This window comes from Alternaria postmessia (genome assembly GCF_024291825.1).
Source record: "Alternaria postmessia strain BMP 2775 chromosome Unknown scaffold_4, whole genome shotgun sequence".
NCBI lineage: Eukaryota > Fungi > Ascomycota > Dothideomycetes > Pleosporales > Pleosporaceae > Alternaria > Alternaria postmessia.
The window spans coordinates 560,812-578,899 of record NW_026260077.1 but is presented as its reverse complement, the minus strand read 5'-3'; the positions used below and the strand labels follow the sequence as shown (position 1 = coordinate 578,899).

At 51.4% G+C, this 18,088-nt stretch overlaps 7 protein-coding genes across 7 annotated transcripts; 4 read left to right on the top strand and 3 right to left on the bottom strand.

Moving 5' to 3' along the window:
• Window positions 1-80: 80 nt before the first annotated feature.
• On the top strand, window positions 81-489 carry J4E82_001225 (uncharacterized protein; the record flags this gene model as incomplete). Its single annotated transcript, XM_051727541.1, has 2 exons — window positions 81-222; window positions 287-489. The coding sequence occupies 2 exons, from the start codon at window positions 81-83 to the stop codon at window positions 487-489; spliced, it is 345 nt and encodes a 114-aa protein (XP_051592854.1).
• A 408-nt stretch (window positions 490-897) lies between these two features.
• J4E82_001224 (uncharacterized protein) lies at window positions 898-2,852 on the bottom strand (the record flags this gene model as incomplete). Its single annotated transcript, XM_051727540.1, has 4 exons — window positions 898-1,517; window positions 1,566-1,795; window positions 1,857-2,138; window positions 2,290-2,852. The coding sequence occupies 4 exons, from the start codon at window positions 2,850-2,852 to the stop codon at window positions 898-900; spliced, it is 1,695 nt and encodes a 564-aa protein (XP_051592853.1).
• A 1,299-nt stretch (window positions 2,853-4,151) lies between these two features.
• Window positions 4,152-6,005, bottom strand: J4E82_001223 (uncharacterized protein; the record flags this gene model as incomplete). The annotated part of the gene is made up of 3 exons (XM_051727539.1): window positions 4,152-5,161; window positions 5,212-5,407; window positions 5,463-6,005. The coding sequence occupies 3 exons, from the start codon at window positions 6,003-6,005 to the stop codon at window positions 4,152-4,154; spliced, it is 1,749 nt and encodes a 582-aa protein (XP_051592852.1).
• A 1,527-nt stretch (window positions 6,006-7,532) lies between these two features.
• Window positions 7,533-8,617, top strand: J4E82_001222 (uncharacterized protein; the record flags this gene model as incomplete). The annotated part of the gene is made up of 3 exons (XM_051727538.1): window positions 7,533-7,567; window positions 7,617-8,097; window positions 8,144-8,617. 3 exons carry the CDS (start codon window positions 7,533-7,535, stop codon window positions 8,615-8,617), a joined length of 990 nt encoding a protein of 329 aa, XP_051592851.1.
• A 402-nt stretch (window positions 8,618-9,019) lies between these two features.
• On the top strand, window positions 9,020-10,464 carry J4E82_001221 (uncharacterized protein; the record flags this gene model as incomplete). Its single annotated transcript, XM_051727537.1, has 3 exons — window positions 9,020-9,615; window positions 9,665-9,797; window positions 9,850-10,464. 3 exons carry the CDS (start codon window positions 9,020-9,022, stop codon window positions 10,462-10,464), a joined length of 1,344 nt encoding a protein of 447 aa, XP_051592850.1.
• Window positions 10,465-12,586: 2,122 nt separating this feature from the next.
• J4E82_001220 (uncharacterized protein) lies at window positions 12,587-13,045 on the bottom strand (the record flags this gene model as incomplete). Its single annotated transcript, XM_051727536.1, has 1 exon — window positions 12,587-13,045. One exon carries the CDS (start codon window positions 13,043-13,045, stop codon window positions 12,587-12,589), a length of 459 nt encoding a protein of 152 aa, XP_051592849.1.
• A 286-nt stretch (window positions 13,046-13,331) lies between these two features.
• Window positions 13,332-16,671, top strand: J4E82_001219 (uncharacterized protein; the record flags this gene model as incomplete). Its single annotated transcript, XM_051727535.1, has 3 exons — window positions 13,332-13,897; window positions 13,944-14,293; window positions 14,354-16,671. The coding sequence occupies 3 exons, from the start codon at window positions 13,332-13,334 to the stop codon at window positions 16,669-16,671; spliced, it is 3,234 nt and encodes a 1,077-aa protein (XP_051592848.1).
• Window positions 16,672-18,088: the final 1,417 nt, after the last annotated feature.

Here is an 18,088-nt window from a genome sequence, read left to right as displayed (position 1 = left end):
CAACAGTAGGTTGGGGTCCTCGTATGCTATGGAATTGTCTTGCTAACGACCACCAGGACCAAGCAATAACGATCGCAACCATGTCTCTTCCTCTCCTTTTTACGCTCCCGCCCTCCAACCGCCATGAATTTCTTCTTCTAGACACATCTTCCAAGATCACGTTGAAATCGCTCAACGCACAAATCACTTCTACGATCTCCTCGAGCCCTAACTGCGCCGAATGTACGTCGAACCATACATTACACGCCAGACTGCACATTGTACCTGACTAACAACAACCTTGCAGTCATGGCGAAGCACAAGGCTGCTGACGGCCCCAAAGAGACGATTCAAGAATTCAAGATTCACTGGGATACCAAGACAAGAGATGGCAAGATATGGCCCGAATATACCGTAGTGACGGATGAGAACTTCCCAGCGATACTGGAATTGCTCAAGGCGAATCCAGTCATGGGTGTGCTGGAGATCAAGCTGGGTAGTTCGGACTAGATTAGCGTAGGACGAGCAAGCATGAACATTCAGTAGCAATGAAAAGGAAAGAGCCAATAATCTGTTTGAGAATCTGATTTTTCGTATACATTACGATGCGACGACGGGAGCATTGCTCAAACGTGGTCGTACTTCGTTACACCCAAAAGCCTACATTCAATACATATGAAAATCTTGAACACCATTGGTGTCGAAGTATGCGCTGGAGGGTAGCCCAGCGTCGAGTAAACCAAGTGGAGGGTATCCGTGTCAAAAGCAACCCATGAAAACGCCGATGTGAAAGCAATGCCGTCGATGCTATACCCTTTGGGTTCCTGCAAGATATGCCGAGAGCGCCGTGTTTGTAGTGTGACCTCGAAGAAACAATACAGCACAAGATGAATTAAACATGTACGCGCCGTAACCACGTCACTTGGGCGACTTATCCGTCGGCTCGGTGATCATTTGCTGCCAATGAACGAGATCGCGACTCAAAAAGTCCATCATCTGAGTTGTGCTCAGATTCTTGAACTTGGCCAGGTCTGTATCCTCGTCTTTCTGCTGCTCTTGAGCAGGCTCGCCGTTCGTTGTGGGTTGAACAGCCGGAGCCAGACTTCCATGCTTCTCTCCAGTGGCCATCTCAACCTGTCGCTGCGCTATGTAACTTTGCATAGCTCCAGCCGGCCTTCGTATGTCGTTCCAAGACAGCTTCTGCAGACGCCAGTTCTTCGTCTTGGCAGGCTTGTGTCCGGTTGTCCCGTCACTGCTATCGTGCCCATTGGTCGCTCCGTTTGTGACATTCGCTTGAGGAGATTGTGCAACGTCGTTCTTGGGTGAAGTGCCGTTGGTCGCAGGTATGGTATCGCGAGAGTACTGATTTCGACCAAGGCGACCGCGAGCCTTTTGTGGTGGACGTCCACCTCTTCGCGGAGCAGGCACAGGCTTGGGTTCTGCCATAGGAGTGTCGATAACTGTCGCCTCAGTGGCAGACGGAGGCATAGCGGGCTCTTCTACGGCAGGTGCGGGACTGGGTTCGTGTTCCTCTATATCTGAAAATCGTTAGCTAACGTTTCATTTCCTCATTGGCGATAGCTTACCGTCCCCCTTTCTTCGCTCTGCACGCCCTTTTCGTCGATTCGCGGCTTCGTTTCGGGTACTTTCGCGCTCCTTTTCACGTTGTTCTTTTTCGCGTTGACTCTTAGCGGCAGCCCCACGTGGTTTCTGTTTCGGAGCGGAGGCTCTTGTGCTATCGTCTTCGGATTCTATCACTGGCGAATTGCTGGGAGAGCGAGAACCAGTCCGCTGTCGTTTGATTTCCGGCTTTGTCCTGTTACAAACTTGTTAGCTAGATGTCTCCAATGGCACATGTAGCAGCAAGCAGAACTCACTCTTCACTGTCGTCACGGCTCCGCTTCTTTCGATTGCCGTTCTCCGAAGCTGTACCGCCCTCATGCTTGCTTTCTTCGAGTACCTTCCGTAGCACCTCATCTTCATCGTAAGCAGCTCGGCTATTCATCGTCGATCGGCGCTTGCCAAAGGAATCTACGCTCGCCCTGTTGTTGCGGTCCTTGTCTTTGCCTGGATGCCCATCTGATTCCTTGGAAACAGACGATTTGCGATTCTTGCCGTGCTGTTGATCGTAGACGGGGAGGTATCTAGAGTACTTTTGCCTATGGAAACGATTCCGTTAGCATTGTGTAAACAAAGCGATTGTGACGCCACGAGGATGCTCAATGGATCGGATGGGGTGGCGCGATACAGAAGAAACCCATGATGGGGTATAGTGATGCAAAGAGCGCGCGAATGAATGCAAGTACATACCCTTTGGGACTTGTTGTGACCTTGTGGAGGTCTTTTCTGCACTCTTCGCAAAAGTACTCGTCTGGGCTGGCAGCTTCGTCCATGATGCCTACACAGCCTCCGTGTTGCCAGACCTTACAGACATCGCACTGAATGAAGAGCCCGCCAAGTTCATCGGCTTGAGCGTCGGGGTCCACGAGAGCGGACATGGACTTGGGAGCATCCGATGGCGGACCTGGGTACTCTTGGTAGCCACACACGCATCGGGTGACCTCGTCCTCTTCCGCTATCTCATCGTCGAGCTCGTCGTCGAGTTTGGCCGATTCGTTCTCATCATTGTCATGCTCGCGTGTTCGTCGGCGGGTCAGAGGCGGGTCAGGCTGGACGTCATGAGGCGCTTCTTCGGGCTCTTCCGAGGAGAGCGAGTGTGGGGTTGATGACTTTGGCGGCGATGTCTGTTTTGCGTTGACTCTCGACGCACGATCGGTGCGCGCTGATGAGACGGAGGATGAGGAGTTGCTGTGTGTTGCGACGCTGGGTGGGGGCTGGGTGGTACGAGCCCGCGATGATCGTCGCGGCGACATTGTTCGTGCAAGCTGTCGCGGTTTACGAATGCAATAGCTGAGCAGTGTACGAGCGGGAGGGGGAGCTGAGGAGCTGGGCGATGTCGGATGCGCTTGGAAGGGCGCCCGAGCGAACTAGATGAGAGGCGGGAGCGAGGACTACAAGGAGGTGGCAGCCAACTGCGACGTGACGGGAGCGATACAAGTCAATGGCAGGGCCGTCGCTATCGCGCAATGACGGCGAACCCGTCGGCGACACAGGTGTTTGTAGGAGCGCAACGGTGACGGTGCAGGTGCGGAGACAGCGGGCCAAAAGCTCCACGAGCTTCAGAGAGCGACGACGGGATGGGTTGACGACTGGAAAAGAATGCCGAGGTGCGACAGGAACATGATATGGCTTCAAGTGGGCGTCTGGAGCGTTGGACCGGGACAATGCTGTGGGAGTGACCGAGCTGCCAGGACTCGATTTTACTCCTCACGCTCTAGCGGGCGGACGCGAACCTGCGTCAATGGAGTGAAACGTCAGCCGGACAAAATCACGTGACGTGAGTTCATCCGGCCCTTGCAGCCCTGGCATTGCGGATCCGTGCGCGGAAAAGGCCGTCGACGACTTTGGACGCGTAGCAGCGAGAGAGACCAAACACCCACGTCTGCAGCAAGAGTACGTTGAGCGCTTCGAGGAGGGAATCGGTGAGGGGCACACAAGGGTGCTGGCAGAGGTTTCGATGGTGACAGAAGTTGGCGATCCGCTGCCGATGAGGCAGTCGCGCTAGCTCCCTTTCGCGAGAGGGGTCCCGCCGGCTGCATGCATCGTCAGTCGCCTCGATCCATCACCATGAAGCGTGCAGGACTGTCTTTACAATCTGGCCAAGCATCATGATGCACCGCTCGCTCTGTCCTGTGCACCATATACAAGGGGGAAGCTGGACAGGTACGAAACAACAGGCTCTACCTTGCATTCTACCTTAGCTCCCAACAAGCAGACTTATAGATAGAAAATCCAGAAGTCTACGATGCTGTTAATCTTTATATCTATATAGCTTATAAATGCTTGATTGTAGCAGGAAGGTATATGCTGCTTTAAAGGAATGTTTACTTTTCTCTGATCATGTTTGGGTCCAGCCGAAAGCAGAAAAGACTGCGAATAGGCGCTGAGCGGCGAATTTCTTGACGCAGACCAGGAACCCGGGATACCATTTGAGAAAAGCAAGCGGCTCGATTGTCCACAATATATTGATATCACATTATCTTCATCAATGAAATCATACATTAAAATTTGTTCGCTAATTGTACAGCAACTGTTTCAACTTCGCACCATGATCACTGACCTTCGATGATCTCCTTGTGCGTACCAGCTTTGGGAGCACCGTTCGTCTTGTTCTTCTCAGCGTACTTTGCGCTGATGCCAGTCATACCATTCGCGACCTTGTTGTCCTTGGACTTAGCCATGCCGTTGTGGGTTCCGTTGAATCGGAGCCCGGAGATACCAGGGTAACCCTGAACACCAGTCGCCTTCTCCATGCGTGAAGCAATGTCTTCAGACACCTCCCTGAAGATGGCAATCTGGCGCTTGATAATCTCCTTGTCGGTCACAGTCTCCATATGACCAGAGATGTTCTTGATGAAACGCTCCTTAGCGCCATCATCGAAGACCTTCTCCCACAACTTGCGCGGTGCGTTGAAGTCCTCTGGGCGGATCTCGGACAAGAAGGTGATCGCCTCACCTGTGAACTTTCCGTGAAGCTTGTCAAGGTCGACAGTCCTCTCCTTGAAGGAGATTGGCTGGATCGATGACAGGTAGTTAGGTCGCGCGCCTTGGTTGTAGAAGGCCATATTGCCATCTCGCTGGAAGTTACCCATGCGGTATGCAACGCGTGGAGCGTTGACTGGCAGTTGTTGGTAGTTGGCGCCGATACGGTGGCGGTGGGTATCGGGGTAAGAGAACAAACGAGATTGCAGAAGAGGATCCGCACTGGGCTCAATACCGGGCACTAGATGAGCAGGGTTGAATGCGACTTGCTCAACCTCTGCGAAGTAGTTCTGGGGGTTCTCATTGAGGAAGAACTCTCCAACCTTACGGAGAGGGAACTGGTCCTGAGGCCAAACGTGGGTCATATCGAACACATTAATCTTCTGCTCTTCCCATACTTCTTCAGCCTGTTTCGCTGTCATGGTCTGGAACATAACGTCCCAACCAGGGAAGTCACCCTTCTCGATGGCCTGGTAAAGGTCCTTGGTGGAGTAGTCAGGACCATAGTTGAAAGAATCCTCTTGCGTGATGAATCCAGTGCCCTGCCGGCTCTTAAAGTGCAATTGACAATAAACCCAATCTTTTTGAAGTCAGTGTATGTAATGGATGTAGTTGTGGAGAAAAACTTACCTCCATCCTTGTTTTGAAGTTTGTGAGTGTGACCGTGATATCCGTGCATTTTGCGGTAACCATCAGGAATACCTCGATCACCAAAGAGAATCAAGAACTGATGCGCGGACTCTGGGTTCTGCGAAGCAAAGTCCCAGAAGTTGGTCGCATCGTCAGCGTGGGTGAGGTGGGTTGATGGGTGTCGCTTCTGGGTGTGCTGCATAAAAGTTAACATTTAGCCCAAACACAAAGAACAGTGCATATATGCTTACAATAAAGTGAGGGAACTTGGCCGGGTCACGAATAAAGAAAACAGGAGTGTTGTTTGCGACTACATCCCAGTTGCCCTCATCGGTGCGGAACTTTACACTGAACCCTCTTGGGTCACGTGCGCAGTCATGCGAGCCAGACTCACCACCAACAGTCGAGAACCGAACCGTGACGGGGCAAGATTTGCCTTGCTTGAAAATGTCTGCCATGCATAGATCCTCAAGTGATTCTGTGGTTGTGTAGGTACCATGGGCGCCAGCGCCCTTGGCATGAACCACTCGTTCTGGGATACGCTCACGATCGAAATGCGATAGAAGGTCGACAAGGTGGTGGTCCTGGAGCAGTAGAGGGCCGTTCTCGCCTACTCTTTGGGCCTCATACGGGTGAGGGTATGGCACACCGTTGGAGGTGGTGTAAATAACATCCTCTGATGAGGCGTTGCGGTCGTCTGCGTAGCTGCGGAACTGGTCACCATTCTTTGACCCAGTCGGAGCATGCTGAGTGTGGCCATTGGTGCCGTTCGTTCCATTTGTATTTCCAGGCATGATGAATACTGATGTGTTTGGGTATCAAAAGATGGAAAAAATTACTTGTGTGAATAAACTTCCGTCAGAGGCGTCCAGGAATCTTCTTATATCAGTCCTCGATAACGCCCCAGTCGCATTACAGCAATTCCCATGTTGGAACGCATCATCATCACACTAGCTAGGCGTAGTATGCTCAATGACGCTTAGAGATCTGTCAATCCAGGCCTACCTGCCAGCCCTGTACGGGTTAGGCTAGGACTCCCGTTGCTTGATAGCAGATCGGGAGATTGGCGACGTCAAAGTTGGTGGCGACGTTTGATGGCAGTGACAATACCTCAAAAGTGATTGGTTCATCTCGCCGCTATGATGCACTTTCTCCCACCTGTTCGCGATCTGCATATGTAGATGTAAGCGGCATCCAGATGCAGGCCATTACCAATGAGAAGATATCAGTATCAAAGCGCGAGATGTGACGCGTTGTGGAGTCGAGAGGTCTGGAGAGCCAATGAATCGTTCTGTTGCTGTTCGGCCCTTCTGGTCGCGACAATGACATCACCGATGTCAATACCCGTGCACGTGGGCCGCGTTGTGTGATTACAATGCTGGGGAACATCGGCATTCAAAATATGGGACTGTAACGTGCATCTCGACATACTTCCGACAAAAAGACACGACGTGTTCTAGTGTATCGCCACCGGGCCAGTTGAGCCTCAATTGCGGGTTTAGACATGGAAGAAGTGACCGGATTCTTCCACGCCACGACGCCACGATGCCACGAGACGCTCCCTGATCCGCAATTTGAAACAGCGAACACGTCCTGATACACGAATATTCTCAGATTGTAATGCGAATCTAACCAACAAGTATATGATGATGCAAATGTCCCCAGGGCTTCCAAGTCGGTCGTTAGTTGTAACAAGCACGCCACGTCGCAATACCTTTGTGAGTCGTCGATGCGACTGATCTTCCTTTTGGGGTATCGGACAATTTTACATGAGAAGAGTGCGAGCGCACCTGTCTTCTTAGAACTAGTGTCATGCGAGGTTAAAAAGAATATCCGTTTCAGCTACAGTCTGCTGACTGCTTTCAAGAATGCCATGCGGGAGCTACCCCACAATCTTCCAGTGGAGCGCGCCCGGCTGTTCTCGTTCCACGAGTGTGCATCTTCGGTATTAAAGCACTATCGATAAGCCTCACAATCCTGGTTCGCCCGGGGCTAAGGCTAATATATGCATCTGCGGCTATTGGTTCAGTTGACGAGCTTCATATCAGAACGCTCTTTTTTGCACCCCTCGTGCCGGAAGCTAGGTGATTTTCTTCCTGTGCTTTACCCTTCTGTCCATGTGGTCATGAGTTGTCTAAATTCTCAACGCCGAGAGGGCGGAATTGTAAGTGTGTATATACAGCAGCAGTGCGACTAGAGATGTAATCCCTCCTGCGATCTTTTGTTCTATTGCAGTAAATACGAAGTCTCGGTGAGGTTCAAAAAAAGTCGTATTGAACTAACCCTACACAATATCTCTGCATCTATCAATCTTTGCCAAGATGTTTGTAACGCCAGTATTCGTTAATAGCAATGTGTGAGTGTGTCCATGGAGGCCCGACAGGACGTCTGCTTACAACTCTTAGGCTCGATCCTTCTATCTATGGCTCAAAGCGCGAAAGCGTAGCCCGCACCGAGCTGTCGTCCAGACTTAGTACAGCTTCTTCAGACGCATCCTTTGGCTGTCTGCATCGAACTTCTTCAACCAGTTCCAACGCCTCTGTGTCTACAGCAGCCTCTTCCGCTGCTTCAGTAAGCAACCAAACTTACCGTCCGAAACATCGCAAAACCTTCTCCAATAGCTCAATCGCCCGACGGTTTTTGCAAAAAAGCAAGCCACAAGAGGTTCATTCGCCACAAGTCGAAGCACTGCCAACTTCAGCTCCTACACTGGTTGTCGCATCTCCTCCTGAACCCATTGTAAGCGCGCCTTCGCCTCCTGCTGCAGGAGGGCAGTGTTCCGATCTAGTTGTGCGATCTAAGAGGGACGTCTATCATGTCGACAGGGCTATTATGTGCTACCACTCGCGGTGGTTTGCCAGAGTTTGCGCCGTTGTTATATCGCCAGTGCGTTTAGTCCCGTCCTTCACCTCAACTACGCTGACATGAGCAGAAATCATCGAAAGGCATCATTGATCTTAGTGCCGATGATCCAGCAGCCGTCGCTGCAATGATGCAATACTGTTACCAGCTCGACTACACTGATCAACTAGCAGGCTCAGACCTTGCAGTACCTGAAGACGTCACTTTGCGCTCTCATGTGGATGTGTATATGCTTGCAGAGCGGTATGGCGTTGCCGGTCTGAAGGCGCTCGCACTTCGAAAATTCGAGGAATTTGCGGGTAATGTACTGGTTGTTGATGGTGAGGAAGAGCAACTGTTACATGCGATTCGCTCGATCTACGCACCTGAACGAAGAGCTAACGCGGATGACCTCAAAATGGTTGCGATCAAGCTTTGCGCTGATCATGTGCAAGCTTTCATCCACGGTACAGGCAGGACTATGGCTCTTGTATACGAGTCGATGGATGAGCTACCAGAGTTCAGGGCAGACCTATTTGAAGAAATGGCATCTCGCTGGAAATAGGACACCACCGTGAGCACGTATAGCGTTGGCAGTGAAGGCGAGCAGTATACGCCTTCCACATTCGACAACTAATCAGTGCCGCCACAAATTACTGCGTTAGGCTCGTAATCATCACTTCTCACTTAAAGGCTAGGGCGTTGTTCCCGAAACATTAATTTGAGAAGAGACAACACTAGGCTGGACAGACGCTCACGTTCACCACCGGTCTGCCGAGCTTTCTCCCAAATTTCTCCTCCTCTAGGACGTGGATAAGACTTTCCGGTCACCTTCTCTCTCCTTCACCTTGCTTTCCAAGGGCATACAAATATCGAAAATATTTGAAGGGCGGTCTCCCACGTACTTATAATCTACACGTTACAGTCGACTTGATTTGACCGCGGCAAGCCTGGACATCAGTACGATATGAATCAGCTACACCGTAAGCGTGCCTTTGGGAAAGCCTTCAATGGAACTTCCGATCTCTCTAGTCATCCACATCGCAAGGCGCTACGCAGTGTTGCTGCTTTATCCGTTGCTTCGACGCCTCGGCTTTTCTACACGCCCGCGTTCTCGTTCGGATCTGACAAAGAAAATGAAGATTTGTTCTTTCCCACGCTAAATGGAATAACCGAACCCCCTGGCGATTCGAAAAGTCATCTACGGCCTCCTCCACGCACATCATCTCTTCGGGGACTATCCGAGCTACAAGCTGATAGCAATGGCTTCCAGCAAGTCTACACTATTCCTAAAGATCAGAACTCAAGTCGTCATAATGAGCAGGTCTTGGGAGCGTATTCATGTGCACCTGGTCCGGTCATCTATGAAGATCAGGATACTATTGCTATACCTAGTCCGGTTAGCCAAAGAGCTCCACTCACTCCGAGTGCGCTTCACTTCCAGACTCTGTCTCTACAGGATCCTCCTCGCAGGCATCTGCCAGACTTGACGGCTCAATCGGCTATCGATATCAATGCAACACGCACAAGCGTCTTTGTTCTGCAGTCTATCGACCTCCGTTAGTAAGAAAAAGCCATCTCTCTTACGTAGTCTATGCTAACGACGATGCAGCTGTTTCTCTCATATTCGGAAAGATGACGTGGTGATATTCTTCGACAAAGGCAAACAAGTCATGAAGATTGACAAGTACCTTCTGTGTACCGAGTCTCGCTTCTTCGCTCCGATGCTGGACGGTCCATCTGTCGTAAGTAATTGACTCACACTTGATAGTCTCAGGTTACTAACTATTCTAACAGGAAGGTCAAACACGCTGTATCCGCCTTCGCGACGACTTTCCTTATGCCATCGGAGCGATGATCCAGTACATGCAAGAAGGCAACTACACCTTCAACTCCAACATGCGACTTGAATATGCCAACATCACGCTTTTGGATCTTCACGTTCACGCCTACGTTGTCGGCAAGAAGTATGATGTAACCAAATTATGCGATCATGCAACAGGAGAGTATCTCAACATCGCTGGAATGGTTCTTAGCATAGGCGTCCCCCCCGGCGAAGATCCTACCGACTTCTCCAATTTTACTGTCAACGGCGACCACAAAGGTCCCGACGCCAGCCCTGCGACTTCGGTTCTCAACTCCTTCCTGGACTCACTAGTTCTCATCTGGCGCAACACTTTGGACAGTGACGATGCATTACGCCAGGGCGTTCTCGAGCTGCTGAAGCCTAACATCAACCAACTCATGCGGCTGAAGTTTTTCCAAGTGTTGATGATGGACATGGTGGATTTTGGCGGTGATCTTGTGCATAGCCTAACTGAGGATGGATTTGATATTCAAGCTTTTCATACTGAGGGTGGGTTGCAGCAAAAGATTCGCGTCAAGTTTGGTAGCGCCTGGAACATGGCGTGAGTGCGTTGATGAACACCGGTGGACTAGTGAGGGTACGTGTAGTAAATGAGTTCAGCCCACTGCTAGGAATATTCCGATCGACGAAGAAACTTAATGGTCTCAGTCGATCCCAAGTCAACACGATAGGCAACAGTCATACGAGTCAATATGATTTCCTCCTAACGCCATCCAGTTTACTGAGTTTATGTTGATTGACTCTAGCTCCCTACACATTAAGGAAAGATACTAAACACCTCTTAGAGCAGAGTACTTCTTCCTACTATTGATATGATGGATGTGCTGGTGATAAGACGCAGACACAACGCTGTTGAGTTACACTGTATTGTATCGCAGTAGAAGTGTATTCCCAAACACTCACTTGGCTTCACTGTATGCAGCTATATATATACTTATTTGGAAGTTTCATTGATTGCAGCCGAAGCCATGAATCTCATGCGGTTTTGGGGAGCCACCATGTAGCTCTGGATAGTTGCCGTGAAGCTCGACGTTGGAACTTCTTCCTACTATAATAACGCGTATTAGATTTATGTAGATATAAATGAGAAACCTAGAAGACTACAATGCTGTAAATCTTTATAAGTTCTCTTATTAGGAGATAATGTAGACTGTAACATGTACCTTATTATTTCTATATCTATCTAGTTTTTTCCTTGTCGCTTGGAATAGTATAGACATGGAAAGATCCTAGAATAACACCTGCAAACTGCCCGCTATACAAAAAAATTCCCTCAACGTTCAACTGTTTGTGCCATGTTCCTCCTTCGGCTCTCTGGCAAGCGCCTTGGATTCTTATTCGCCAATATCGTCTGCCACTCTGGACTGACTAGCATCTCCGGTTCCGCCCAAACCCCGACATCATCCCACCTAGACCTCCCCCCGACCGGCTTGAACGTCCCATGCTTGTGCCACTGCTCATACCTCCACTCGTACGACTTGACCGACCCATGCTCGTACCAGAACTTATGCCGCTGCTCATACCGTGTCTGCCACCGCTCATACCACTGCTCATGCCATGCCTACCGCTGATGGCACTACCTCCCATGCCAGTACTACTCATACCACCGCGACTTCTTCCATGTCCCATTCCACCAGTGCTGTGTATATCCTGAGGGTGGTCGATGTAGGATACTCCATTGCCGTTAAAGCGGCGAGGTCGGGAAGGTCCACAGCCCATGTTGCACGAGCTAGATGGTGTTGAGGCGATAGCAGGATTTTCTCCAGTATTGATTAACTTTGTATCGATTTTGTCGATGAGCAGGCGATGCGTAGTGGAGGATTGGCGCAGTGTTGTGAGTTGATGTGATGCGACGGCTCGGAACGGAGTGTACCTTTGAAACTGAATATGTCTTTAGGTTGCAGAATTTTAGGGATGATTTCTTGACTGTGAGTACACTATGAAGGCTCTTAGTCTCTTATAGTTCACTGTGATTCTCCTCGTGCTTGTTCGAGTCTCATACGCAGGTCCATCGACGTCACAGTCAGTACCCATTTGCAGTATGACATACGCCAGGCACTCCATTTCAGATTGCGTGATCCTTGATTCTTTGCACTCAAGCAATTTCAGCCTGTTTTGCATGTGTTTAGGGCATAGTCTGTAGCTTTCCCGGCAAGTCGAAGAGCTTGGCATGGTAGAGGTGTGGCTCATGCGTGCCGTAATTGCCGGGTGTGGCTGATGACGTGTGGCGCTAATGAACCGACGCGTGTTCTGTGCTAGCGATGCTGCTATTTGATGTTGAAATGCAGGAACTGGAGAAAACGTTCGTGGGGGCGTGTTGTTCTGTGGCTTGCCCGGAACCTTGACATTCCCTTGGAGTCTCTCACAGTTTTCTGCCCGGAATGTTGGAAGTATGGAACTGTCAAGGACATGCCGCCCCAAAGAAGCTACATACACAACACGATGTACTAACAGTGGACGAGATGATTTGTAGGTCGAAACCTTCATGGCATTGGTCATCTAAGAGATATGTAGGACCCTCCCACATCCTCATGCTGTCGTCGCTGTGACGCTGGGCACGAAATGGTAGCGAGAGGGTCGGTCAATCTTCGCGATCCGAGTGGAGTTCGATCGTCCATGGAGAGCTGGACGAGACCTCAAAGAAGATGGCGTTCTACAAAAGACCGTTCACACCTTTACAAACTTGGTGTGAGAGCCCGTGGCTACAATCGGGCCCGACTTGCCATCGACAAGCTTCCATATGGTCGCTGTTGTGAAGGCGAGGGTTCCGCCCACCTTGCCAGCCCTGCCTTCAATCTCGATGGTGTCGCCATCTTTTGCCCCGCTCTGGTATGAGATGTGGATGTCGGTAGATACGCCCGTCTTGGTCCTGTTGTCCCAAGCAGCAATAGCTATGCCGCCCACCCAGTCAATCAGCGTGGCAGAGACTGAGCCATGAATGCTTCCGTGCGTGTTTACATGGTTCTTGGTCAGCGGCAGCTGCGCGCGCACGACGCCTTTGGAGGCATAGGTCAGCTTGATGTCGTCGAGCAGGAACTGGTAGATGGGGCTGCTAGGCTTGCGGCCCTCCCAAAACTTCTCGACATGGGCGAGGATCTCGGGATCGTTGGGAGGATCGCTGGACATGGCTGCTACAGGCGGCGGGTGCGACGGGGAGAGGTGACGCGTGCAGGAGGGAAGATCCAAGCGATGTTGGGATTCGAAAATAGATATTCAACGCTCGGGGCGGGCTCGGCGCAACTATTCAGCGCTCTGCGATCAACAAGCGGCAGCTGTGAAACGGCCAGACGCCAGTGTCAGCCGTTGGAGACGCCACATATTCCAGTCTGCTGCACTGGACCATGCTTGAGTGCAGGCCACGACTCTCCCCAGCACAGCAGCAAACCCCAATGTTCGCGCACATCCAACCACCATGAGCGACCCCGTTCAGCCACCCCCGAGCCCGCCCACCTCCGCACTCCATCACCACCATGACTCGCTCGCCGATGGCTCCGCCGTGACGCCGGAGACGGACGCGACAAAGACAGAATCGAGCGCGACGCCCTTGGATGTCAAGGCCCTCACAGATCGCACCCTACACTTCTTGGCGACGGCGAGCAATGAGACGCTCGGCGCCTGTCTGGCCGGCCTAGGCGCAGGCACCTATCTCATCCTCGGCCGCGTTGGGCTGGTCCTCATAGGCGTTGTAGGCGGCGTTGTCCTGCACGCGACGTGGGAGGGGCACCATGGCGGCGACAGCAGGGAGACACAGGGAAAGAGCGCCGATGCGAGGAAGCGGCAACTGGCCGTCGACATAGCGCAGCGTGTGCTGGACTGGCGGAGCGACAAGACACACGAGCAGAGCCACACCAGAGACGCCAGCTCCGACTTCAACGTGCAGCTGTATTCGGGCAAGACGCTCGACTACTCGGACTTCAAGCCAGAGACCGCCGCTGCGCTGACGGAGTTGACGGATGCAGTCATTCGTGACTATGTCAAGTATGTCCTCCGCGCAGTGTCTAGATGCTGTTCTAATATAACGCAGGTGGTGGTATTCACCCCTACTGCCCTTCGAAGACTCATTCCCCAACTCGTGCCGCCAGACCTTCACCGCTTTCATGCTTTCCATCTCTGCACACCTCTCCCGAAAGCGACCAGCCGACAACTTCCTTGACTTTGTGACGCGCTCATCCTCCTTCTTCATCATATTGCTGCAAGAGATCGCTGCTGCAATCCAAGCCTCCCCCGGCGATGTGCCGACCGAAGCAGTTGACATTTACCTCAAGATGAAGCGAGATAGCACCCTCGCCAACATTCTGGATCCAGACTACCAGATGAAGCAGTTCAGTGTGGCAGCTGAAGATATCCTACAAAACTACTTGGAACCAAAGACGTGTGAGTACATTTGGTATGCCGAACCCATGCGCCTACGCTAACTTGCTGTACGCGTCTTAGACAACTGCATGCCGGCACGGGCGTTCCTACACCAGATACTAGCGAAGCTTATCCTTGAGATGATTGTCGTGAGCTGTTCCAAGCCAGAGTGGATCAATGGATGGATCGTCTATCTCTTGGAAGAGGGCGAGCCGGAACTCCTGAATGCTATTGACGCAGGCGTCGAGGGTTCTTCAGAACAATTGCAAAGTGTAAAGAAGGCTGCACAAAAGGAATTTGACGAAACAGAAACAGTGGCCACGGCTGAGAAGAGGGAACACAAGCGCGTCATGAGCAAAGCCCAGGAAGCCATGGACGATGCAATGCGAGAGGCTCAGCTTTTGAGTCAGATGATAGCCGAAGAAGATGCAAAGCGGCTCAAGCAGCAGCAACGGCAAAGTGCATCCACGTCAACCCTGAACGACGACCAATCCGAGAGTACCACTCAAGGAATAGTCACCCCGTCGTCTTCGGAGAGCGACGCGCATGGTGATGCCGACCATACAGACTTGGGCATCTCTGGGCTTTCTGGTCGATCCTTCTCAGAAGCCACACCAGCATCTCCACCAAGGGGCCCCGAAGAACCACCAGCCCAAGAAGTGAAGAAAGCATTCACAAGCTTCGACCAGCTTGTACTACCCCAGCCGCCTACCGCACTTATGGACAACCCGCCTCCTGCGCCGCCACCACTAACACTACACAACAGTACCATGTCGATCTTTGACGATAGCATGCCTGGAGAGAAGGGCACAATCAAGGCCAAACCGACGGCAGAATATCTGATTCAGATCGAACCAAAGTCAAATCATCACACCGGTTGGATGACGGCACGCAAGTATGCCGAGTTTGAAACATTACATGAGGTCATACGTCGGATAGCAGCTATCACCGGGACTTCAGGCTTCAACGAAGCACACGCTACATTGCCGCCATGGAAAGGTCACACCAAGGCGTCATTGCGTGGGGAGTTGGAGCGCTATCTCAACGATGCCGTGAAATACCAACCACTTGCTGAAAGTGAAGGTATGAAGCGCTTCTTGGACAAAGAATTGGGCTCCGGAAAGACGCCTGGTGGTGGCTTTCCAGGAATCGGTTGGGCGGGTCAGACCTTCGACACAGTTGGTAAGGGGATGATGGGCGTACTTTCAAAGGCCCCCAAAGAAGTTGCTGGTGGTGGCAAGGCCCTTTTTGGTGGTGTTACTGGAGTACTAGGTAGCGTAGCAGCACCGCTTTCAGGAAAGAAGAACCGCGAGTCGGTCAGCAACATCGCCAATGCGAACGCAACCGGAAGTCCCCTTAGTCGTACATCGTCCAACACGGCGCCAATCCAAACACGACAAAGCAGAGCAGAGTCGACCGTTTCCGAACTTCCTACGCATATTCGTTCAGAGAGCACCTTGTCCCTGGTAACCAAACGTACATCCATAGATTCTGTACGCGATCCTCATTCGCCCGTCATCGATCAGCAACCAGGCCGTGAGGCGCCCATGGAACGTCGACCATCTTATAATCCTGACGGCGACGGCAAACGTTCCGGGAGATCCTCCAGGTATGGCTCCCGGAGCAATAGTCGCGCACCAAGCATGCGTGAGAAAATCGAAGATCTCAGTCCCATGATGGGAGGTGATCAACTCATCAACTTGCCACCAATGCCTAGCGAAATCCCCGACGATTATAGCACGATGCGCAATCAATCAGAGCCAGCACACGCCCATAAGCCTTCGCAGTCTTCGAGGCTATCAACAGACTCTGTGCCCTCACTACCTCGTCGGCCCTCAGCTCCATCGTTGACCTCTTCTCCGGCCAAATCACCACTCAAGTCCCGTCCAGCAACCATGCACACGTCATTGTCCGAGCCCGAGACCACAGTCCTCATCGAACTATTTTTCGCAGTCATAAATGAACTCTACACTCTCTCCTCCGCCTGGACACTCCGCCGCACGCTCCTCAACGCCGCAAAATCATTTCTCCTACGACCCGGAAACCCACAGCTCTCCTCCATCACATCGCTCCTGCAGACCACCGTTCTCGACGACAACGCCTCTGACGCTGGTCTAGCATACCATATTAGAAAGATCCGGGAGAACGGGTTGCCAACAGAAGAGGAGCTGAAAACATGGCCCAAGGAGATGAGCGAAGAAGAGAAGGAGAAATTGAGGATTAAAGCAAAGAAGTTGTTGATGGAGAGAGGTATGCCTCAAGCGCTAACGAGTGTTATGGGACAGGCTGCTAGTGGAGAGGCATTGGGTAAGGTGTTTGATTGTTTGCAGGAACCTAGGGTTGCGAGGGGTGTTATGTTTGGTTTAGTGTTACAAGGATTGAGGGCTGTAACGCAGTAGTAACGACTTAGAAGGTGTTCCAGGCGTTAGTAGAAGTGGGTTTCGACCTTGATGTTGTTTGATAACTGCCAGGCGTCTGGTCATCGAAATCTTACGAAGACATTTGTTTGTTATTGCTTGCACCTGCCTTCAAACACACTATGTGGTTGTCATTTGGGAAGCTAACGAGAGCCTAGCGAACGCCTTAGACAAAGGATACTGTCCATGTTGCCTACTCGCCAAAGCTTGCCCCAGTGACCGGTCTGTGGCCTAACATGGTTGGCAAGCGAGCGGCCCACGCAAGCGAGCGGCCCACCCTACTAACTTTCTGCGCCTTGTGAACTCCTCCCTATTATAGCTCCTCCAATTCAACCCCTACTGACCTCTTCTAAGGCTAGTATACACCTTGCAATCTTAGCTATTAATAGAAGCTAAATTTAGTCTGTAAGAGATGCTGCGCAGACATTTAAAGTCCCCTGAACAACGCTCTGACGCCGACGCGCTAGAAAGCCTGCCCGACGCAATTGCCTACCTAACTCAAGGAAGCTCACCCAGTTAGAAGAGGAGGTGATTATTAGCTATATAGTTGATCTAGATTAACGTGGATTTTCGCCTACGTACGCAGCCATACGTAATATGGCTGATAAGCTGCTAGCTGCGCGCGACGCAGGCCAGGTTGGCCAGAAGTAGCTAGCTAACTTCGTTAAACGTACAGACAGTCTTACGACGCGTTTTAATCGAGCGTACGATAGGCAGCGAGCTCTGTGTAAGGATCTAGTCCTAATTAGCTCCTAGTTTAAGCTTATAGAGGAGACAAAGGCTAAGTACGGCATCTGCGACAAGGACGTCTATAACTTTAACAAAGCTGGCTTTATGATGGGCAAGATCACGACTTAGCTTGTCGTAACAGGATTAGAGAGGAGAGGCAAGCTAAAGAGTATCTAGCTAGGCAATCGCGAGTGGGTGACAGCGATCGCTGCAATTAACGCTGCTGGCTGGTTAGTCCCGCCGTTCCTCATCTTCGCTGGCCAGTATCACTTGTCTGCCTGGTACGAGGAGAAGGATATCCCACGCGACTGGGCGATCGCAGTTAGTGACAACAGCTGGACGAATAATGAGCTAGGAGTTGAGTAGCTAAAGCACTTTAACGCTTACACGAAGACTCGCGTTATTAGTGCGCGTCGCCTGCTCGTCCTTGACGACTATAAGAGCCACCACTCTCTTGCGTTTTAAGAGCTCTGCAAGGAGAACAACATCTATACGCTCTGTATGCCACCTCACTCATCTCACCTGCTGCAACCTCTTAACGTTGGCTGCTTCTCGCCATTGAAGCGCGCGTACAGTCGTGAAGTAGAGAGCCTGATCCGCCACTATATCAACTACATCACTAAGCTTGAGTTTCTGCCAGCGTTTAAGGCAGCGTTTGATCGAGCTTTCA